This window comes from Hyperolius riggenbachi, chromosome 2, assembly GCF_040937935.1.
Source record: "Hyperolius riggenbachi isolate aHypRig1 chromosome 2, aHypRig1.pri, whole genome shotgun sequence".
Classification (NCBI taxonomy): domain Eukaryota; kingdom Metazoa; phylum Chordata; class Amphibia; order Anura; family Hyperoliidae; genus Hyperolius; species Hyperolius riggenbachi.
This window is the reverse complement of record NC_090647.1, coordinates 145,585,862-145,606,997: the sequence shown is the minus strand read 5'-3', so window position 1 is coordinate 145,606,997 and position 21,136 is coordinate 145,585,862. Positions and strand designations below refer to the sequence as shown.

Genomic DNA, 21,136 nt, shown 5'->3' with positions numbered 1-21,136 from the left:
ATCACATGACGGCTACGGTCTTCCCCTTGCAAGTTTGGTGAAGCCCGCCCAGTTATACTTGTGAACGTCACTTCCGGGTTTCTGTCCTGAATGGGAAGTAGCAGCCTGCTGGTTGTGTGTGTGTGCTGGAGGCGGATCCTAGAAACCATACAGAATACCGAATTCCAAATCCATGCAGCCCAAGCAGTAGCGGCGTGCACAGTGCTACTAACCCGGTGCACACAGAATACGAGCCACAGACAGGAGCTCTGCTTGTGTTCTCAGCAAGCTAGTAGCAGTCGCCTGGACATGAGCACACAGGTGAGCCGAGCAGCAATGTGCTTCATGCAGCTGTGTGTGTAATGGGCTGCTGCTCTTTTGTACAACTTAATTATGCTGTTTGTCGAGTCACTTTGTTCTGTAATATGCTTTTTATTATTTTAACAGTACAGCATCCTCTACAAGCAAGAACAAGGTAAGAAGCCAAACTTCTCATATGTGGCCTGGAGACCTCTTTAGACTGGAGAAGGGATCCTGCAAAACTAACCTGTGTTTATGATTCAGAATAGTCTCCTGTTACAATGATTTATGTATTTATGTAGCGTTGGCATCTTCCACAAGTTATGGTGCTAACTGTGCCACAGAGGAGCTTGCAGTCTAATCACTACCATAGTCATATGTCCCTGTTGTATTCTAAGACCTTGTTTCCACTTGTTCATTGCTGTTTGTGTTTTCAGCACACATATTGATGCAATCTGCAGGGACATCAGAAGTTCTTAGGGCCGGTTTTTACTGGCACTTACCTGCTAAACGGATACAATTTACTTTCCAATGGATCAGATTTCTGTTTGAACTGATCCGATTATTTCTGTTCTTTTTCTGTTCAGTTGGTTCAGTTCCGTTTCCCCATATCCTGCCAGACCTCCATCACTAAAATAGATTTTGCTGGCTAGAGCGGTCCGTTTTTTTTTTTTTTAGCCAGTGTGTTTAACAGGATCTGTTTCTCATTGCCCTAATGCAGTGCTTCAGTGTCCATTCCGCTGTCTGGAAAAATCACTGCAGCACCAAACGTTCAGCAGAGCGTGGGGATTGGATCCGTTCCAACGGATCCATAGGTTAGCATTTGATCCATTCACATCCGTTACGATTTGTGACTGGACCATTTTTTAATTGCCAATGTGATCCGAGCCTTAGACTGCACTGTCTGATGTCCCTATCCATACGTTGCAATTCACAACTGAATCGCAATGCTTGGTTACATGCATTTATGCACTTTCACTGTGTGATTCCATTCATTATAAATAAATGGGATCTCAACCAATTTAAACCAGCGTTGCATTTCTTTTTGGAGTTCCTAATAAATGTGTTTGACTGTCTGAATCGCAGTCGTTGTCGTGTCTGCTTGAGGGAGGTAAGACCACCACTTCCTCCTTCAATTTTGCCATTTAAGTTGGTTTTTAAGCTCATCTAATCTTATACTTTTGGCGCCTCTGTTCATTGTATACAATTTGAACCAGCAACTGTCATGGATGGAACCTAGAACCACCAGAAATGTGTGTAACACTTTGTAGGAATGCACTGCTACACAAAACATAAGTTTCCTTATATTGTACTTTATATTCTCTTTCCCAGCCCATGCTGATGCCATATGGTCGGTAGCTTGGGGGAAAAACACTACTGATGGGTCAGAGACTGTGGTTAGCGGTTCCTTGGATGACTTGGTGAAGGTGTGGAAATGGTAAGCTAGCGCCTAAAGTTTGCACAGTTACAGCGGTTTTATAACTTATTTAAATTTCCGGCCTCTTGACACTTTTCTGACAGAGAGGGGTTTTATTAATTGCTTGACTTAAGCCTCGCGCACACGGCCGAGGACTGTCACCTGGGAGGGCTCAGGACATGATCACCCCAGCGACAGTGTGGGGCCGAGGCTGTACAGAGATCCGTTCTGTTGCTATGCAGGGGGGAGGAGGGCCGACGAAGTGGCAGGGTGAGTGAGGAATGCTCTGCTAGGTGAATTGCTTGCTGGCGCACTGAGGGGTGCTGTTCACATGCTAGATTCTTGCACGAAACCAGTGATGGCTAACCTTGGCACTCTAGCTGTGGTGGAACTACAAGTCCCATGAAGCATTGCAACACTCTGACAGCTCTAAGCCTAACTCAGGGGGGCGGAGGCATGATGGTATTTGTAGTTTTGTCACAGCTGGAGTGCCAAGGTTAGCCATCACTGCCTGAGGCAATCTTTATAAGCCATCTCTGCTGAGGTTAATCTAGTGTGTGTTTGTAGCTTTTAGGTTGCATTCACAGTGGAACGTTGCATTTGAATGCAACATTAAAGTCGCAACGTGTCTGCGTTAAGCGGTAACGCACTGCAAGCAGTAAGTTACCACAACGCAACAATTTTCAACAAGACTTTAAGGTCGCACTGTGAACGGCCCATAGTATTAGCATTGCAGTGCGGTAAGCTGCAGTATAACACTTTATAGCGCAGCTCCACAACGTGGCACTGTGAATGCAACCTAAAGGTAAAAGGCATGATATTGCTACATGGAAAAGTAGTTTTTCAACAATATGTGCATTCTAGACATATAGGCACCGAGCTTTTCCAGAACCAAGCAGTCAGTGTTTGTGTTGGAACCTGAGGTTATTGATTAAATGTAGCCCTTTTAAAAATAAATAAATTAAAGTTTCTATAGTCCAGTGATCTACAAACCTAGCTCTCCAGCTGTTAAAGGGGAACTGAAGTAAGAGGTATACGGAGGCTGCCATATTTATTTCCTTTTAATCAACAGTTGCCTGACAGCCCTGCTGGTCTATTTCTCTGCAGTAGTATCTGAATAACACCAGAAACAAGCATGCAGCTAGTCTTGTCAGATCTGACTTTAAAGTCAGTAATACCTGATCTGCTGCATGCTTGTTCAGGGGCTATGGCTAATAGTATTAGAGGCAGAAGATCAGCAGGGCTGCCAGGCAACTGGTATTGATTAAAAGGAAATATATGGCAGCCTCCGTATACCTCTTACTTCAGTTCCCCATATTAAGGACTTACAAGTCCCACAATGCATTTGCATTTATGAATCATGACTGTGGCTGTGAGACTCCTGCAATGCATTGTGGGACTTGTAGTTCCTTAACAGCTAGAGAGCCAAGTTTGGAGACCACTGCTATAGTCTAAAGCCCCGTACAGATGCACCATCAATGTGTCACAATGAAGATCAGGACTCGATCTGTTAGGCAACATCGCAGCATTGAGGCTATACAGATGTGTCCCTTGCTTGCAAGGGGGAGGCATGCAAAGCGGTACAGGAGTGGTGTCGTGGGGTGAGTGCTCTCAGCCGAAGCGATCCATCAGGTCAGATTGCTGACCGAGCTGCCATACACACTAAACATTCTGGCTTCTCAGCAGAGGCAGTCTTTATTGGCCGCCACAGCAGAGTTTTTATCTAGTTTGTAAACCAGCCTTTCTCAGCCTTCTTACCCTGGAGGAACCCTGCAAATAACTTTCAGGGAGTGTGTGTGTGTGGAGTTTTTTTTTTTTTTTTTTTAATAAAGTTGAGTTTTTTGCAAATACAGATTTTTTTTATTTTTATGTTTACCTATAAAAAAAACCCTATACATATATCTGTACTGTGTGTTGTCCTAATGCAGGACTGGTGAGAAGCTGGAGCAGCAATGGGCTCTGGAGGGTCACCAGCTGGGAGTGGTGTCTGTGGATGTCAGTCACACTGGGAACATAGCAGCTTCCAGCTCCTTAGATGCTCACATTCGTCTCTGGGACATTGACTCAGGAAAACAGATCCGATCCATTGATGCTGGACCAGGTAAAATCTTTCTGGATGCAATAAAAGCCCAACTCCAAGTATAAATGCTTGCTTAGATGCATGTAGACACAAAGCTTTTTTTTGTTCATGCTTAGAAGCTCCTTGATTTACTGATCTCATATAAATTACTTTTAAAGTATCAGGGCAGGATATGAGATGCTGGTCACTTCCTGGACCACAGACTATTACTGCTATAGAAAGTATGCTGGAGCTGTTCTTTCTGTGCCTTCCCTCTAATATCCGTACAGCAGCGTGAGGAAATTAGAGCAGCAGCCCCATCACTGAGCCTAACACAATCTCTGTTATAAAATGTAAAGTAAATGTGAAGCCACCCTGGAAAAAAAAAAGTTGAGTCACCTATGTAGAGAGGAGGCTCTGGATCCCACAGAGCCTTCCCGTTATTCTCTCCATGCCCTCTATACTGCTGTCACCCAGTGAAAGTCTGCACCTTCGGGACTCCTTGGAAGGCTTTGGAAGCACTCATGTCTCCTGAGTGTTTCCAAAGACTGTGAGTGAACCAGTTGGTCAAATGACTTTCACATGGTGGCAACAGTGGAATGAGGGCACAGAGAGAGGACCAGGAACCCGAACCTTCCTTTTACATAGGTGAATGTCTGAACTTTTTTTTTAGGTTGGCTTCAGTTTTTCTTTAAGGTACAAGCCCTATTAAGTCCTGGCATTTTCGCAGCAAAGGCACTGACCTGGAAGTACTTCTGTGTCAGTATTTCTAGATCACTGCCATTGCTGTGAAATGCCAGGGCTTACAAGTGGACAACGCGGCGCAACGGAAGTACTAACAGAAAAAGACGGCAAGTCGAATAGGTGAGGTATGATCTGTAACCTCCCCCCCCACCCCCCCTTATTTTTATTTTTTTTTCTTCTTCTTCTCTCTCCTTCTTCCATCGGTAATTATTTCCTGAATAAAGCCAGGGGCGATACAAGTGGGCGGGATCGGGGACATTACAAGGGAGTTCCTAGAGCCAACAGAGGAGGATAACTGCCACTTCCTCCCTGCGCATATTTGCCATTTGTACCAGTTGAAGAGTTTGACTGAATACTGCAGGGACCCCTGGGGGTGCTGGAACAGGAGGATAGTGCTGTGACATATGTCATAGCACCGCAAACAAAATGTTATTAACCACGCAAACCAACCCTCTCAGTTCAGGGGTACTTCAGTACCTGGAGCTTCTTTTTACACAAAAAGCTAATATCTGAGCTCTAAACCATTAGATTCATTTTAGCTGTGTGCCTGGAGATAAGCTTTATCAATAAAGCATGAAGTATTGGTTTTATGCATGTGCTGTATCAGGATGTAATGGTTTTCCCTTTGTGTGCACAGTGGATGCCTGGTCTGTGGCTTTCTCACCAGACTCCCAGCATTTGGCCACCGGAAGCCATGTAGGAAAAGTGAACATCTTTGGTGTTGAGACTGGAAAGAAAGAATTCTCTCTTGATACCAGAGGCAAATTTATTCTCAGTATTGCTTATGTAAGTTTCTGTGACTGTACATCTAGCACAAACTGTATCTGCTGCTAGACAATACACTTAGCTGTCTATATCTGACCCCTACAGAGTCCAGATGGGAAATATTTGGCCAGTGGAGCTATTGATGGAATAATTAACATTTTTGATATTGCGACTGGCAAGCTCCTCCACACGCTGGAAGGTAAGAGAGCGATTTCCGTAAATACAATAATGTCCATGTTAAATGTGATGTAAAAACATTGATAGACGGTTTCAGAGACCTGGAGCAGATCTATATTGGGTTTATAAAAACGTGTCACGTTTGCCACACACTGGCGGATTTTTATCTGATAAAGTGAATGTAACAATAGTACAAATGGTTTATTGAAATAATGTGCTATGAAGCTTCAATGGGAAATTGCTGTTTATGACACCATAGCTAACATTATGACAGTAACGCTGGGTTAAATGTTAACGTACGCCCCATACTTTAACATGCGGACGAACACAAACTTTGCAAATGTGAACTGTACAACCTATGAAAAGTTTGTGCCATCATTTCAGTTTCAATATTACAAGCTTGATGGAATATTATTGCCATTTTTATGTATTGTAAGGGCCAACTGATTTGAACAGGTTTGGTAAACTGTCAAACTACATAAAAGTGGTAAGATTGTACAGTCAAAGTTGTTTTGTGAAAGGTCAGCTTATCAATTCCCTGCACAATTACTTTACCTGTGTTGTTCAGATCATCTGACAGATTAATCTGTTAAGCCCCATATACACCTGGGGATTTGTCACCTGGCAGGCATAGATGCTCTATTCCTTGGGTGACAGTGCAGTGCTGACTGTACAGGCGCACCCCCAGCCTCCAGGCTAGCGACACATCTGTTGCTATGTGGGGGGAGCCGATGAATGAGCAGCACACAACAGAGCGGATTTCTGCAGGCGGGGTAGAACCATGCAATCAAGCGTTGGGGCTTGCTTGAGATCCTGTATGACGATCCTTTAGCACAGAGTTCCCAGACCCTGTCCTCAAGGCCCACCAACAGTACATGTTTTTCAGAAAACCACAAACATGCACAGGTGAGGTAATTCGTGTCTCAGCAGAGCTGATTAACTACCTCTGTGGATTTCCACAAAACATGCACTGTTGGTGGGCCTTGAGGACAGGGTTGGGGAACATTGCTTTAGCAGATGTTGAGCGGCTGCTGTACACTCACTTGAATGACTCAATACTCGGCCTAGTGATTCATTATAGTCTGTCACGGCTGAGTTCAAACCAGTGTGTATACGAAGCTTTAAAAGACACAAAAATAAACGAATGAAATGATTGTATCTATCCTCCTCCTAAAAATGACTTTTTAAGATCTTCCACAGTTTTAGTTTGTATTTAAATCTACTTTAAGTTTTTGCTCAATGACACATGAATTGAAGTATTCCAGAGCTAAAATCTATGGACTATTGACCCTTTTTCTCTTTCCTGCTCTCAGAAGACATTTTTTCCAGTAACCCTCCAGGACAGGTATACATCGAGATCTGGCCCCTCCCAGGAAACATCCCACAGCCTCTCTATAAATTAAAATAATTGTCAGGTGATCGGCAGTATGGATGTTTTCTGTTCCAGGGACAGGTCTCTCTATACCAGTGCTGCAGTCCTGGAGAGCCTGGGGGGCTAAGGGCTGTTGGCGCTGCAGGAGACACGGCAGATCATTAGGCTTTGATTCCTGGTGTTCCCTGCGTACCTCCCTTCATGGCACATAGTCTGGTGGTCCTGGAGGGGAGATGGCTGCAGCGTTACTTTCTTTCATGGCAGTTGCCGCCGGCTGGAAGGACGAATGGAACAGAGCAGGCGTAGGCGGAGGCTGTAAGCCACAGTCTCATGTTCCAGGACTTTAGATGGCTCAGGTACTCCCGGATTTCGTCACTTCCGCCCGCCGGATAGACAGGGCTGCGGCGTCCCAGCGTCTTCGCACTCGTGCAGACGCAAAATGGATACAGCAGAAGCAACAGCAAGGCCTGAAACCAGCCAGGCGGCTGCTCATGATTCAGAGCCAAGGTGACAGGAGCCTAAACGGGATTCTAGCAAGGTATTGCAATGGGTCTGATTTTGCTTCTGTCTAATGCTGGGAATACACGGTTCGTTTTTGCCTTCGTTTAAACCTTCGATTCGTTCGGTAAACGAATCGAGTGTTGAAAACGTATGTGAAAATAGTCATAATCTCATTATAGTTTCGATTAATAGACCCCAAAAACGAACGACTAGTGATCGAACATGTTTGATATTATCTCTCTTTATCCATCTAATCGAGCCATTGGTAGGCTTGATGGCTGTTCAGATCGATTATATATTCGTTTATGCTAGTCCGTCCCTGTAAAAAGGGATTTTCGTTTCGTTTCTTTGCAGCCTTCGATCATTGGAAAAACGAAACCATCAGAATCGGAAAAAAAAACTAAACCGTGGGTGGTGATATTAACCGTATGACTGATTATTTCGGGATCGAAAAGGACAAAAGGCACAATCGAAACGAAGGTTTAAACGAAGGCAAAAACGAACCGTGTATTCCCAGCATAAGGGCTTAGGTGTTTTGCTGATTGTGCTGGCTGTATCTGATTAAGGGACTAAAAGTGATTAATGCATTTCTGTGGAAAGTAATATCACTAACTATGGAGCTTTAAAGGCAAATGTGGTTACATAAGTCTTTTTTGGTTTGTTTGTTATTTGTGTTATATGCGTAATCTGCAGTTACATATAAGGATTACCTTTGAACAAAATTTTCTGCCATCTCATTCACATATTCTGAGAATCTGTCTTCTCAGTCAGTTAACAGTTGTTTGTAACGGCTTAAGCTCCTACTACTGCAGGAACAGTTATTCCATCTTCACCTGTTACTTAGCCAATTAATCAGTAAGCAGTGGTAACTGCACAAGCTCCTGCTACTTTGCAAATTGATTTACCACCTCTACCTACTTCTTAATCAGTTATCCAATTACCTGTAATTAATACTGATATTACTGTTGGCACACCTGCTGTGGATCAACCTATATAGGGGGAAAAAAAAAAAACTGATGCATTATTAAAAAATATAATTCATTAGGCTATGAAAATCGGATGTTCCCGAGTCTGTTTCGACACATGACCTATGCGGGCACAGAAAATGAATAGCCGATGGTTTTTTTCCTGTTTTCACATCAACTAAAATAATTGGGATTAACAGTCAATGGAAAAATCCTGATAGAAATTTTTTCATGTGCCATACTGTTATCGTATTTGCATTTGTGCATAAGTATTAGTATTCATTTAGAATGAATTTAGTTCCTAAAAGTACAGTTTTTTTGCTTTGAGAGCTGACTGCATTTTATTCATAACTGGTTGTATTCATTATGTATTGAACGCAGAAATGCTTTGAGTTTCTGTCTGTGTCCAGGAGCTTTCACAGTGTGACGTTAAAATTGCACGTTAGAAAATGTTTCCACACAGACTAACGCACAGTAATACTAGGTCTGTGGGACACTCACAGTGCACATGTTGCGTTTGTGTGTAGCGTTATTAGAAAGTGCTGCAGGCTGCATGTTATACACGTGACGTTATTAGCTGCATTGGACTGTTTGCACATGCTCAGTTATGACTTTGAATCATACTTTTCATTGACTGTATGCTCTGTTTGCGAGGATAACTGGGAATTAAGTTGCGTTGCAACTTTTTTGGGGCGTTGCGTTGTAATTTGCGTTACAACCTTAATGTCGCATCAAAACGAAACGTTGCGCAAACGCTGACCGAACGATCGATTTTTGCACGAAATCGATCGTTCCTATCGATCTGTCCGTGCGGAAGATTTCGCTCAATCGCCGGCAGGTCGGGAGTGCGTCGATAGCGGCGTTCGAATGACCGACGCGATATAGAGGCAATACATTACCTGAGTATTCAATAGAAGAGAAAAAAGCAGGCCCGCACATCCAATGCAAATTCAATTTATTTCAACATTAAAAATCATTCAGGCACAGTACCGTAATGCTGGAGAGGTCCTGATAATGCGCCACATACTACTGGCGTGAAACAGCTGTAGACCGATCCCTCACTGACTTACATACCTCTCCAGCATTACGGTACAGTGCCTGAATGATTTTTAATGTTGAAATAAATTGAATTTGCATTGGATGTGCGGGCCTGCTTTTCTCTTCTATTGAATACTGAGTGGACTCTACATGGGGCCCCGCACTCCTTATGCTCTAGGTCACGGTCCTGTGCACTGACTCTCCCTTACACTATACCTGGCAATACATTATCTGATCCGGCCGGCACGAGTCCCCGCTGTCACCGCTGCTTCTTCTCCGTGCTGGGCTCTGAGCCTGGCATGCTTCACCTATTCCTGTCCGGACAGGAAGTTTAAACAGTAGAGCGCCCTCTACTGTTTAAACTTCCCCTGCAGGAAGTACAGTGAAGCTGCAGGCCTGGAGCCTAGAGCGGAGAAGAGACAGCGGAGAGCAGGGGACTGGCGCCGGCCGGATCAGATAATGTACGCGGGCGGCGGCAGCTCCACAGATGGTGAATTGGTTTCATGCTGAAATCGATTCACAATCTGTTTGCAGTAAAGGCAGCCATACAATCCCTCTCTGATCAGATTCGATCAGAGGGAGATCTGTTGGTCGATCTGATAGCAAATCGACCAGTGTATGGCCACCTTAAGCTTTGTCAGTCTCCCAAAGTTTCTGCAGTTCCATTGTTGTGAACTTTCCCTGATGACACAAGTACAGGAGCCAGGACACAGACAGATGACATGTGGAGCAAGTGAAACCCTTCAGTCTCATTTCAGGATCAGGTTTTTTTGTAGAGATCGGCAGATTCTTAGTAAGTCAGGCCTATAGAGCCTATTGTGCTTAAAGAGAGAGACAAAAAAATGTTCATACCTTTTTTAAATCTTTTTAAAGTGACAGTGAAGTGACATAACATGAGACAAATGTATGCACCTCACCAGTACCACTTAGAATTTGCATTTGTTTATTTTTTTCTTGCTGTAAATGACAGTTTCTATAGTAGGGTAGTCAAACTACAGTAACTCTGATAATTAAACAGAGATCATAAAACTCATGTGTGGCTGAAAAAAACCTTCCTGGGAGCAGATAAGTTCAATAGGTCAAAATTCGTCAGTATGGGAGCGAACAAACAAATGGTAGTCATGTATCTCATGCTGGATACACACCATGCGTTTCCGCGTCGAATGCGTCCGATACGCGTCGATTCGATTATTTCCGAGCATTTCCGAATGCATTTCGATGATTTTTAGGTCGATTGCCATGTAAAGTATGGCAAATCGACCTAACGATCCATCGAAGCTTGAATCGGACATGTCGGAAATAATCGAATCGATGCGTATCGACGGACGCATTGAACGCGGAAACGCATGGTGTGTATCCAGCATAAGACAGTCAAAGCTTCAAACCTACATATTTAACTTGTAAAACAAAACAAACAAAAAAACAGGATTCCAGAAAAGTCCTACCTAGGATCTGATCTATACATACAATCTCAACAGTTTGCTTCCACTTCAGATTCACTTTAAAACTAAAGCTATGAACTTCAATCTTCAGTCTTCCCTCCCCGTCTGCTCTCCAACTCCTGAAGGGACTGCCAGGCAACTGGTATTGTTTAAAAGGAAAGGAATGTGTGTCAGCCTCCATAACCCTCTCACTTCAGGTCTGCTTTTAACTGTGCAACACCCAAAAATCAAATGCGTTTGGGGCTTGTAGTCTCTTTTCTTGTTTTTGTGGAATGTTATTTTTAAGAGAAATCTGTCACTGTAGAATCTGAAATTGGACATAAGTATTTTCAGGATATGGGCATTTTCAGCGATTGTCATATTATGTTGCTCATATTAACCTAATAGGAATAGGAAAATGAGACCTTCCATGCAGTGATTGTGCATCATTACTGACTGTGTTTGTGTTTCACCAGGACACGCTATGCCTATCAGATCACTTACCTTCTCCCCGGACTCCCAACTACTAGTGACTGGCTCAGATGATGGCTATATCAAGATTTATGATGTGTAAGTGTTGGGATGTCACTGTGTGCCATAACAAAAAAAAATACAGGTACATTTAATGTATGTACCGCACTTAGATGTGCCTAAAATACTTAAAGGGTACCTTGGAGGGAGGTGGGGGAGAAAAAAAATATACATACCTGAGGCTTCCTCCAGGCTGATCGCTCCCTCGCTGTCGTCCTCCGCATCCTGGAACATCTGCAGTTCGCCCTGCGAAAGACCTCCAGTCGGGGCCAACCGGCGCAGTCCAGCTGCACACGCTCCCCCGTTGTGCGCTCTTGGTCGGGAGCGTTCTGCGCATTAGTACTGCGCAGGTGCAGAACACTCCGGTTGACTGGGGCACACAAGGCCAGGCTGCTCATGCACAGTACACTTCAGACCAGAGGTCTTTCCGGGGCGAATTGCAGACGATCCAGGAGTCAGCGGAGGACGGCGAGGGAGCGATCAGGCTGGAGGAAGCCCTAGGTGTGTGTATAACTTTTTTTTTTCTCCCTGTCTCAGGTTTTCTTTAAAATAAAGCACTGATCAATAATCCAACAAACCTGCAATTTTTTTTACCTCCTTTCAACATATAGTCAAGTAATTCCCAGTATCTATAGTGCTATCTTTTACACTGTCCTTATAGTAAAGAAACTAAAGTGTGTGGAGTTATCATGCAATTGCCATTATCTAGTGGTATTTGTTTTTAAGGGGAAAATCCAGTTAACCTACTAGTGTGCTGTGGGTGAAACAAAAGCAAAACATACAAACTCCATGTTGGTGTCCTTACCAGGAATCAAACTAGGAACTTTTGTGATGCAATATGAGAACACTAGCCACTTACTTACCATGCAGCCCACGTCTGCATATTTCCCCACTTCTTTTACATATTCATATTGACTGTCTGCCCTTCAAATAGTTCCTCAAGTGCCAACACCTGTAAGTACTGAGTACTGAGAACAGACTGCTGCTGACTTTTTTTTTTCTTTTTTTGCAATATAAACTGACCGGAGATCATTTTCTATTGTAGAACAAAAGCAAAATAAATAAAATATTTACACTATTATTGATCAGAGCCTCATTTTAAGTTGTATGCTAGGCATACTCTGGTATCAGTACACTAATGCTTTAAAGCTGAAATGCTGTCTTAAAGTTATGATGTAGGAAGCAGGAAAAATGTACACAGGTAAGGATGTCAGCAACTTTGACAGGGGCTAAATTATGACAGCCAAGTCAATTCACAGGTTGTTCGAGGATAGATAACTCATTAACCAGCGGCTGGCTGAAGGGAGCCCCCGGCTCATACATTTTTGTGGCAATTGAAGGCCAGTCCACTACAAAAAGCACCTACAATAAGCCCAAGAATATTGGAATTGGACCACAGAGCTATAGAGAAAAAGTAACCTGTCTTGATAAATTGCATTTTGTTGGGCTCCAAATTCCCCAGATTGCAATCTGATTGTGTGTCTGTAAGGTGTGTTTGAAAAAAGCGTACTTGACTGCTTGTAGGATGGATACCCCAGGACATCTTCCGGGGTCTTTTGCAGTCCATGCCTTGATGGGCCAAAGCTTTTATGGCGACAGAACCCATTACAATGGTGTTTTTTTGTTTTGGTGGATCAGTGTAGATTTGCAGGCTTATTTCATAAGGCCACCATAATGGCCACATTTTAAATTTTTTATTTTTTGTGTACGGACAGTGGCTAATATTCAAGATATTCCTGTTGCCATTGGTGAATTATGCTATAAATAAAATGTTAACTGACGATATTGTCAATTGAAACTTACTGAATACAGCCAATGGCAGATGCCAGTTATATGCTAATGAGATGTAAGGGGTACAAAGGAAATTGAATATTTCTTTAACGTACCTCCGACCTGGTACCCTCTGCCCCAATACTTTTAGTGTTGTTTAATTACTGGCGCACAGCACCATGTCCCCCCCCCCCCTCCCGTGGCCACCATGTTGCTCAGTCGTAATCTTCGACTGAGCAGAACGTCGAATATTGGCAGGGAGGAAGTGGCAGATCTTCCTCCTCTCTGCCCATTCATAATTCAACCCCCTCCACTAGTCTCTGTATTTCCCCTTATGATTTAATGCACACAGCGGGCCAGAGCTGCACTGTTTGCAGGCTTGTGATAACTGAGGTCGGATATCCTTCGGTCCTCAATCGCACAGCGCAGCTCCCCTGCGCGCTGTGTTCAGTGGATCATAAGGGGATCTATAGCAGTGATTGGAGGGGGCTGGAGGAAAAGCTGCCACTTCCTCCCTGTACATATTTGACAGGAGAACGGGGTCAGGGGGGTGGAGGTGGGAGGGTAGTTCTGTGTCCAAGTCACGGCACGTAATAAGACAATATTTAAAGTTTGAATGACCAGATCAGGGGTACTTATGGGGTGAAAGTGGTATTTACAGTAGACATTTGATTCCACCTGATCTACCCTATTCCCTGCAAGCTTTTAATTAGGCTACCTGATCTGTTGTTGCCAATTAGAAACCATCCTTCACTGCACAGACAACTAGTAACTCATTGGCAACTTCTAGTGATTCAAGAACACTTTCATCTCGGCTGAAAAAAATATTTATAATAAATCTTGTAAATGTGTTGTGTTGCCAGGCAGCATGCCAGTTTGGCTGGTACACTCAGTGGACATGGCTCCTGGGTCCTGAATGTGGCGTTCTCCCCCGATGATGCTCACTTTGTTTCTGGGTAAGTAGCCAGTTACAAAAATCACTATATATTCAGCACTCAGTTTGTGGATCTGTAAGTGTTGCTAAAATAGAGTATAAACTGATTCTTGTTATTAGATCTTCTGATAAGAGTGTGAAGGTTTGGGATGTTGCCAGCAGAACCTGTGTGCATACATTCTTTGATCACCAAGAACAGGTAAGAGGAAAAGGCTCTCAGGTGTTTACATCAAATTGTTTACATTTGGATTAACCTGTAAAAATAGAAACATGGGGAATACTAATTTTTATTTTTTGCAGAATGTTGATGCTATAAATTAAAGCGTACCTGAACTTAGAACTTCCTTTCTGCTCTAAAAGATAAGCAACCGCATAATAACCTTTAACCATTTAAGGACCACGGTCTTAAACCCCCCTAGTGACCAGGCTATGTTTTACAATTCAGGCCATACAGCTCAGCACACAAGTGATGACCCTTACTAAGGAGACCCCAGATGTCGGTCTTTATTAAATATTTTTAAAGGATACCCGAAGTGACATGACATTATGAGATAGACATGCGTATGTACAGTGCCTAGCACACAAATAACTATGCTGTGTCTTTTTTTTTTCTTTCTCTGTCTGAAAGAGTTAAATATCAGGTATGTATGTGGCTGACTCAATCCTGACTCAGACAGGAAGTGATAAGAAATTCCAACTATAAAACACTTTCCTAGCAGAAAATGGCTTCTGAGAGCAAGAAAGAGATAAAAAGGGGAATTTCTTATCAGCGAGGGTCACCCTGTAGTCACTTCCTGTCTGAGTCAGCCACTTACATACCTGATATCTAACTCTTTCAGACAGAGAAAGGAAAAAAAGGAACACAGCATAGTTATTTGTGTGCTAGGCACTGTACATACACATGTCTATCTCATCATGTCAAATGTCACTTCGGGTATCCTTTAATGCTCTTGTGAAATCCATATTGGTAAAACCTAATGGTGTGAAAATACTAGTTACGTAGTGAGGCTTGAATGGGAATTTAGTTAGTATAGTGTAATTATATTTCTACATTTTTGTGTATTCAGCACATAAACATCAGAGTACAACCTTGGCTTGTACTGGGTTATGTACTGGAGCAAGCCTGGCGATTAGGCATACCAGTTTCTTTGCACACTGTGTTGTGGAGTTTACGGAGGAGAAATAGCGCTGCATAGCTTAGGAATGTGTTGCTCCCATGAGTCAGAACGGCAAAGTGACTGTGTATATGCTTTTGGTTGTACGGCATTACAGGATTAGACTAGATGTGGTTATATACAGTCAGGCACATAAATATTGGGACATCGACACAATTCTAACATTTTTGGCTCTATACACAACCACAGTGATTTTTAAAATGAAACTAACATTTTGTGCCTTAACTGCAGACTGTCATCCTGCTGATTATGTCAGCAGTCACATCTTCAATAAATACAAGAGAACCAGGTCAATTGGCAGTCATACATGTCCATGCCATGACACTACCACCATCATGCTTCAGTGTTGAGATAGTATGCTTAGGATCATGAGCAGTTCATTTCCTTCTCCATACGCTTCTCTTCCCATCACTCTGATACAAGTTGATCTTGGTCTCATCTGTCCATAGGATGTTCCAGAATTGTGAAGGCTTTTTAGATGTCGTTTGGCAAACTCTAATCTGGCCTTCCTGTTTTTGAGGCTCACCAATGGTTTACATCTTGTGGTGAACCCTCTGTAATCTCTGGTGAAGTCTTCTCTTGATTGTTGACTCTAACAAAAGCAGCAGGATGAATTCAGAAGTGTTTTGGGCATTATCTACTCCTATTCAGCCAAATGCTTCAGAACTCATTGGAGGGTGCTTCACAGTGTCGATGGACAGTGACCCAAAGCATACTGCAAAAGCAACCAAAGAGTTTTTGATGGGAAAGAAGTGGAATGTTATGGAATGGCTAAGTCAGTCACCTGACCTGAATCTGATTGATCATGCATTTCACTTGCTGAAGACAAAACCAAAGGGAAAATGTCCCAAGAACAAGCCCAGGAACTGAAGACATTGCAGTAGAGGCCTGGAAGAGCATCACCAGGGATGAAACCCAGCGTCTGGGGATGTCTATGCGTTCCAGACTTTAGTCCATAATTGAAAGGATTTGCAACCAAGTAGTAAAAAGTGAAAGTTTGATATTCTGTCCCATTACTTTTGGTCCCTTAACAAGTGGGAGGCACAAATGCAAACTGTAGTAAAACCTACACCATTCACCTGATTTGGATGTAAATGCCCTCAAATAAAAGCTGACAGTCTGCAGTTAAAGCACATGGTGTTAGTTTCATTTCAAATCCATTGTGGTTGTGTACAGAGCCAAAAATGTTAGAATTGTATCGATGTCCCAATATTTATGGACCTGACTGTAAGTCTCTATGCACGTCATGTATTTTTGTACATGATTTTGCATGCATTGTCCCCTATGAACCTATGAAAGTGCTTCTGGTGCATTTCACTGGCGTGGAATGTAATGGTGTATTTTTGATAACGCACTACAAGAAGCGATAGTGTCCATTCTGCACAAAAACATTTACAGAAATTATTAAATGTGTAGTATACATTAAGTTGATGGGGAATTGAACTTCTTTTTCTCTAGAATACACTTTGCCTGTTTCCTTAGTCCAGGATGTGGTTATAGCATTAAGTGCAATCTTTTCACATTTAACTGGTGGGGGGGGAGGGGGGTTGTAGGAGGAGAGAGAGAATGAATATACAGGTTGCTGCTCTAGCCATCAGGCCTCATGCAGGTTTGGTACTTAACCACTTCACCACTGAGGGGTTTTACCCCTTGAACACCAGAGCAATTTTCACCTTTCAGCGCTCCTTCCATTCATTCGTCTATGACTTTATTATTACTTATCGCAATTAAATGAACTATATCTTGTTTTTTTCGCCACCAATTAGGCTTTCTTTAGGTGGGACATTATGCCAAGAATTATTTTATTCTAAATGTGTTTTAATGGGAAAATAGGAAAAAAATGTGGGAAAAAAATTATTATTTTTCAATTTTCGGCCATTATACTTTTTAAATAATGCATGCTACTGTAATTAAAACCCATGAAGTGTATTTGCCCATTTGTCCCGGTTATAAAACCGTTTAAATTATGTCCCTATCACAATGTTTGGTGCCAATATTTTATTTGGAAATAAAGGTGCATTTTTTTCAGTTTTGCATCCATCCCTAATTACAAGCCCGTAGCTTATAAAGTAACAGTATTATACCCTCTTGACATAAATATTTGAAAAGTTCAGTCCCTAAGGTAACTATTTATTTGTTTTTTTTTTTTTATTACTAAAATAAAATTGGGGAGTGTGGGAGGTAATGGGTTAATTTATTGTGTAAATGTAATGTGTTTGTATATGTAAAATGCTTTAGGGTGTAGTTTTACTATTTGGCCACAAGATGGCCACAGTGTGTTTGTTTACATGCGACCTGTAAGCGTCCGGAAGGACGCTTACAGGAAGCAGTAGGAGGCTGAGAAGATCACAATGATCGCGCTGTTTCTAATAGAAGCAGCGGATCATTGCGGGGGCTTAGATCAACGAACGGGAATGGACTTTCTCGTTCATTGATCTCCAGGCGGGCGGTGGCGGGAGCGCGGACAGCGGCGGTAGCACGGAAGGTACGGATTTCTCCGTCCATGGTCTTTTAGGGTGGAAAAAAGGGACGGAGAAATTCGTACCGCGGGGGTTTAAGTGGTTAATGACCGAGATGACCTCGTTTTTAAGGTACTGCTGTATCTGAAGTATCTCATCTTGTGACTAATTTTACTTCTTGACTACCAATAAATATAACTCACGGATTGTTCTGTCTTCGCCAGGTGTGGGGTGCACAATACAACAGGAATGGATCAAAAATTGTGTCTGTTGGAGATGACCAGGAAATTCATATCTATGACTGTCCAATATAATGTATTGCTTCTTGTGGGGAAAGGATTTGCAGAAATAACACTCTATCATCCCTGCTGCTACTATGAACTGTTACCTTGCCAAACCACCACTGGTCTGACATCAAACTGTGATCAGTTAAAATGCAGTCATGGAAAGATCATCTATTCTTGCTACAGCTCTTAAGACATCAATTTTATAGTTACATTTTTGTTTTGGAAAAAGTTATTAAATTTTTAATTTTGTGACTTCTCCATTTATTTAAAAAAAAAACAGGATTTCATATAATGTACCTCTTTAAAGTGTACCCAAGGCGATATGTGACATGAGATAAACGTGTATGTACAGTGCAAAACATTAATAACCAGGCTGTTGTTCTTATTTTGCTGCCTAAAACAATTAATTTTCAGGCATGCAAGCAACAGCTTCTGTCTTGTCAGTACCTTGTCAGGAATATAGTAAACATCACTAAGTAAATTACAGCCATAAAAGTTTTCTTGGCAGAAAAATACTTCGGAGAGCAGGGAAAGATAGAAAAATATAATAAAATGTATTTTAACTCTGGGACATTTAATTGAAAACTATTGAAACGTAATTGAATGTTTTAAAGGCTATCTACTTTGTAAGTTCTTAAATATAAACTAAAACCATGGGAATTAAAAAAAATCCTTTTCAGGAGTAGGAGGATAAATACAATTGTTTATCTCATCAGTTTTACACCTCGGCTTAACTTTAAGTGTATTGTAACACAGTATAAAAAGTAAAAGGCTTTATTTCACTAAGAGATTGTAGTTAAACTTTAGGATATACAGTACAATCACTTTATACTAAACTCCAAGGGACTTAGTCAAGTAGTTTATTATATCAAAAGTTTACTATATCGGGATTGGCCATACATTTTATATTTATACAGGCGCATGGTCGGGACCTGGGGACTGAGTTTACTGTAACGAGATTGTGTTGTATCATTATACGTAAGGATTGATTATTAAAATTGGAGCAGAGGAGGAGTAGATGCTCAAAGCAACCACATTTTATTTAAAGTGAAGCTGTGTTCAGCACCGTTGGAAGCAAGAGGAATATTTCAGAAATCAGCAACAGTCAACCTCTCATACACTGAAAATTGGCAAGAATACAGCCTGAATGAACCTGATTCTATGTCACACTGACATGGCTGCTGTTCACAGTTCAGTCTGGAAACTTGTGGCAACCTCTTAAATAGAAAATAACATTATGCAACTCCAGGAAACTTCTATTTACAATTCGTACTACACATACAAGTAAATATCGCTTTGTTGTTCTGTTCAGGCTTGCTATAAAGCCTTATACCTTGCACCTGGCTGTCATCAGCCTGCCTTCTTATCCTCCTCATGATGTAAGCAGAGCTGCTCCAGCCCTGCATTCCCCCGTCGTGCCCCACCTGGCTACTTTTTCATGCCACCCGGCTGAAAAAAGATTCTGGGGAGAACACTGTGCCAACATCTTCTGTAGCACTGTACATACTACAAAACAGACAATTATGGGGAGCATAGATACATGAATAAGTAGTCCAACACATTTCTTTATTGTATTTATAAAGCACCAATATATTATGCAGTTGTACAATCAAGGTAACCAGCTACGCAAGTACAAAAAGTTAAAATATCACCAATACTGGGACATTTGATAAATTTCAACAGAAAACACTGAAGAGGCCCCTACTCATGTGGAGTGGAGACCCTAGGGAAGGAGACAAAAGGCTTGGTAGACTAAGCAGTGAGCTGCAAATACTAGCCGTAACAAATTACAAGCTTGTCTAAAGAGGTGTTTTAATGATGCACTTGAAGAGTTCCAGGTTTAGAGCATGAGGGGCAGGCTTTGGGAGAGAGTTCCAAAGGAGATGTGACACTTGAGAAGTCCAAGATGTGACCGAGAGAGCAGGTACCCAAGCTGGTTGACCTGGGGATCTCAAGGAAGGAGCAAAGGTTCCACGAGGGATGGTAGCTGGAGTTAAAAGAAGGAACTGTATGGCAGGGACAGCTTATTCAGAGTTTGCCATGATGGTGTTAGGCGTTTGAACTGGATCCTTTTGGGTAACTGGTAGCCAATGAAGGGATTGGTAGAGCAGGTTGGGATCAGAGAAGTGGTGGAAGAAACGAACAGCAGAGTTCAATAGGGACTAGAGAGGTGCTAGCCTGTTTTTTTTTTTGTATACTGCACAGTTGGGTGCTATAGTAGTCAAGACGGGAAATAATTAGAGCATGTACAAGCATTTTAGAAGTCGCTTGTGTAAGGAAGGAATATATTCTGGGGATTGTTAACATGGTAATACAGGATTTAAATGAGAACTCATGATGATTTGAGGTCATTGGGATGTTTTCTACATTGATGGAGAGTACATGTGGGGGTGCAGAGAGAGAAATTGGAAATTTCAGTTTCCATTTTATTCATGTTAAGTTTGACCAAACAAGGTGAAACCTAGCACAGATAGATTAGCAAGCGATATACTAACTGTTCTAAAAAATTCACAGGAATACGGTGGCCAGTAAGTCACTTTTTTTTTTCCTTCTTCCGGGACAGTTCTCCCTGAGAGATAAGCAAGTAAACTTGATTTAAGGTGGGAACCACAAATTGTTGTATGAGGACAAGTTGTTTGTAAAGCCTGGTACAAACTTTCAACTATGATTGGTCAATCATTGACCAATTTTACCAACTCCATGTATGAGGCTTTACCTACACAATCTACTCATAGTGTTCAATATCTGTTGACCCTCCTACTACATGAGGTGGTAAAACTGGTCAGTGATTGACCAATCATAATTGAAAGTGTGTACCAGGCTTAAGGGTGAGAATATACACATTCACTTTTGATTGACCAATCACTGGCTAATTTTACCACCAACAGGTAGTAAGAGGGCAAACAGATACTGAATGCTATGAGCAGATTGTACAGCTAATCCCTCCAACTGCATGGAGGTGGTAAAATTGGTTAGTGATTGGCCAATCATAATTGAAAGTGTGTACCAGGCTTTACACAGAAGTGGTAACATTGACCTATTATTGGCCATTGGATGTGTGTACCAAGCTTAAGAAAATGTTTCACTCAGTATTACATCAACTTAGGTACTGTATTTCTTGGAATATAAGACTCTCTGGACTAGAAGACGCCCCTAGGTTTAGAGTTCAAAAATCAAGGAAAATATTAAAAATACTAAACTTAGGGGCATCTTATGGACCTTTTGCCACAAACTGGCTTTAA

The 21,136-nt window shown here is 42.0% G+C and overlaps 1 protein-coding gene across 1 annotated transcript; it reads left to right on the top strand.

Moving 5' to 3' along the window:
- Positions 1-71: 71 nt before the first annotated feature.
- On the top strand, positions 72-18,143 carry SKIC8 (SKI8 subunit of superkiller complex). Its single transcript, XM_068265182.1, has 10 exons — positions 72-300; positions 427-454; positions 1,612-1,717; positions 3,625-3,797; positions 5,137-5,285; positions 5,370-5,463; positions 11,215-11,308; positions 13,903-13,995; positions 14,094-14,172; positions 17,832-18,143. The coding sequence occupies exons 1-10, from the start codon at positions 91-93 to the stop codon at positions 17,919-17,921; spliced, it is 1,116 nt and encodes a 371-aa protein (XP_068121283.1). The 5' UTR covers positions 72-90; the 3' UTR covers positions 17,922-18,143.
- The last annotated feature ends 2,993 nt before the right edge of the window (positions 18,144-21,136 follow it).

What these genes read in the sequence shown, in the direction of transcription:
- SKIC8 (XM_068265182.1), top strand. Translation starts at nt 91, where the DNA reads ATGGGAAGTAGCAGCCTGCTGGTTGTGTGTGTGTGCTGGAGGCGGATC. An exon ending in ATCCATTGATGCTGGACCAG is followed by an intron (nt 3,798 to 5,136) that starts GTAAAATCTTTC and finishes TTGTGTGCACAG; the next exon opens with TGGATGCCTGGTCTGTGGCT. An exon ending in TATATCAAGATTTATGATGT is followed by an intron (nt 11,309 to 13,902) that starts GTAAGTGTTGGG and finishes TTGTGTTGCCAG; the next exon opens with GCAGCATGCCAGTTTGGCTG.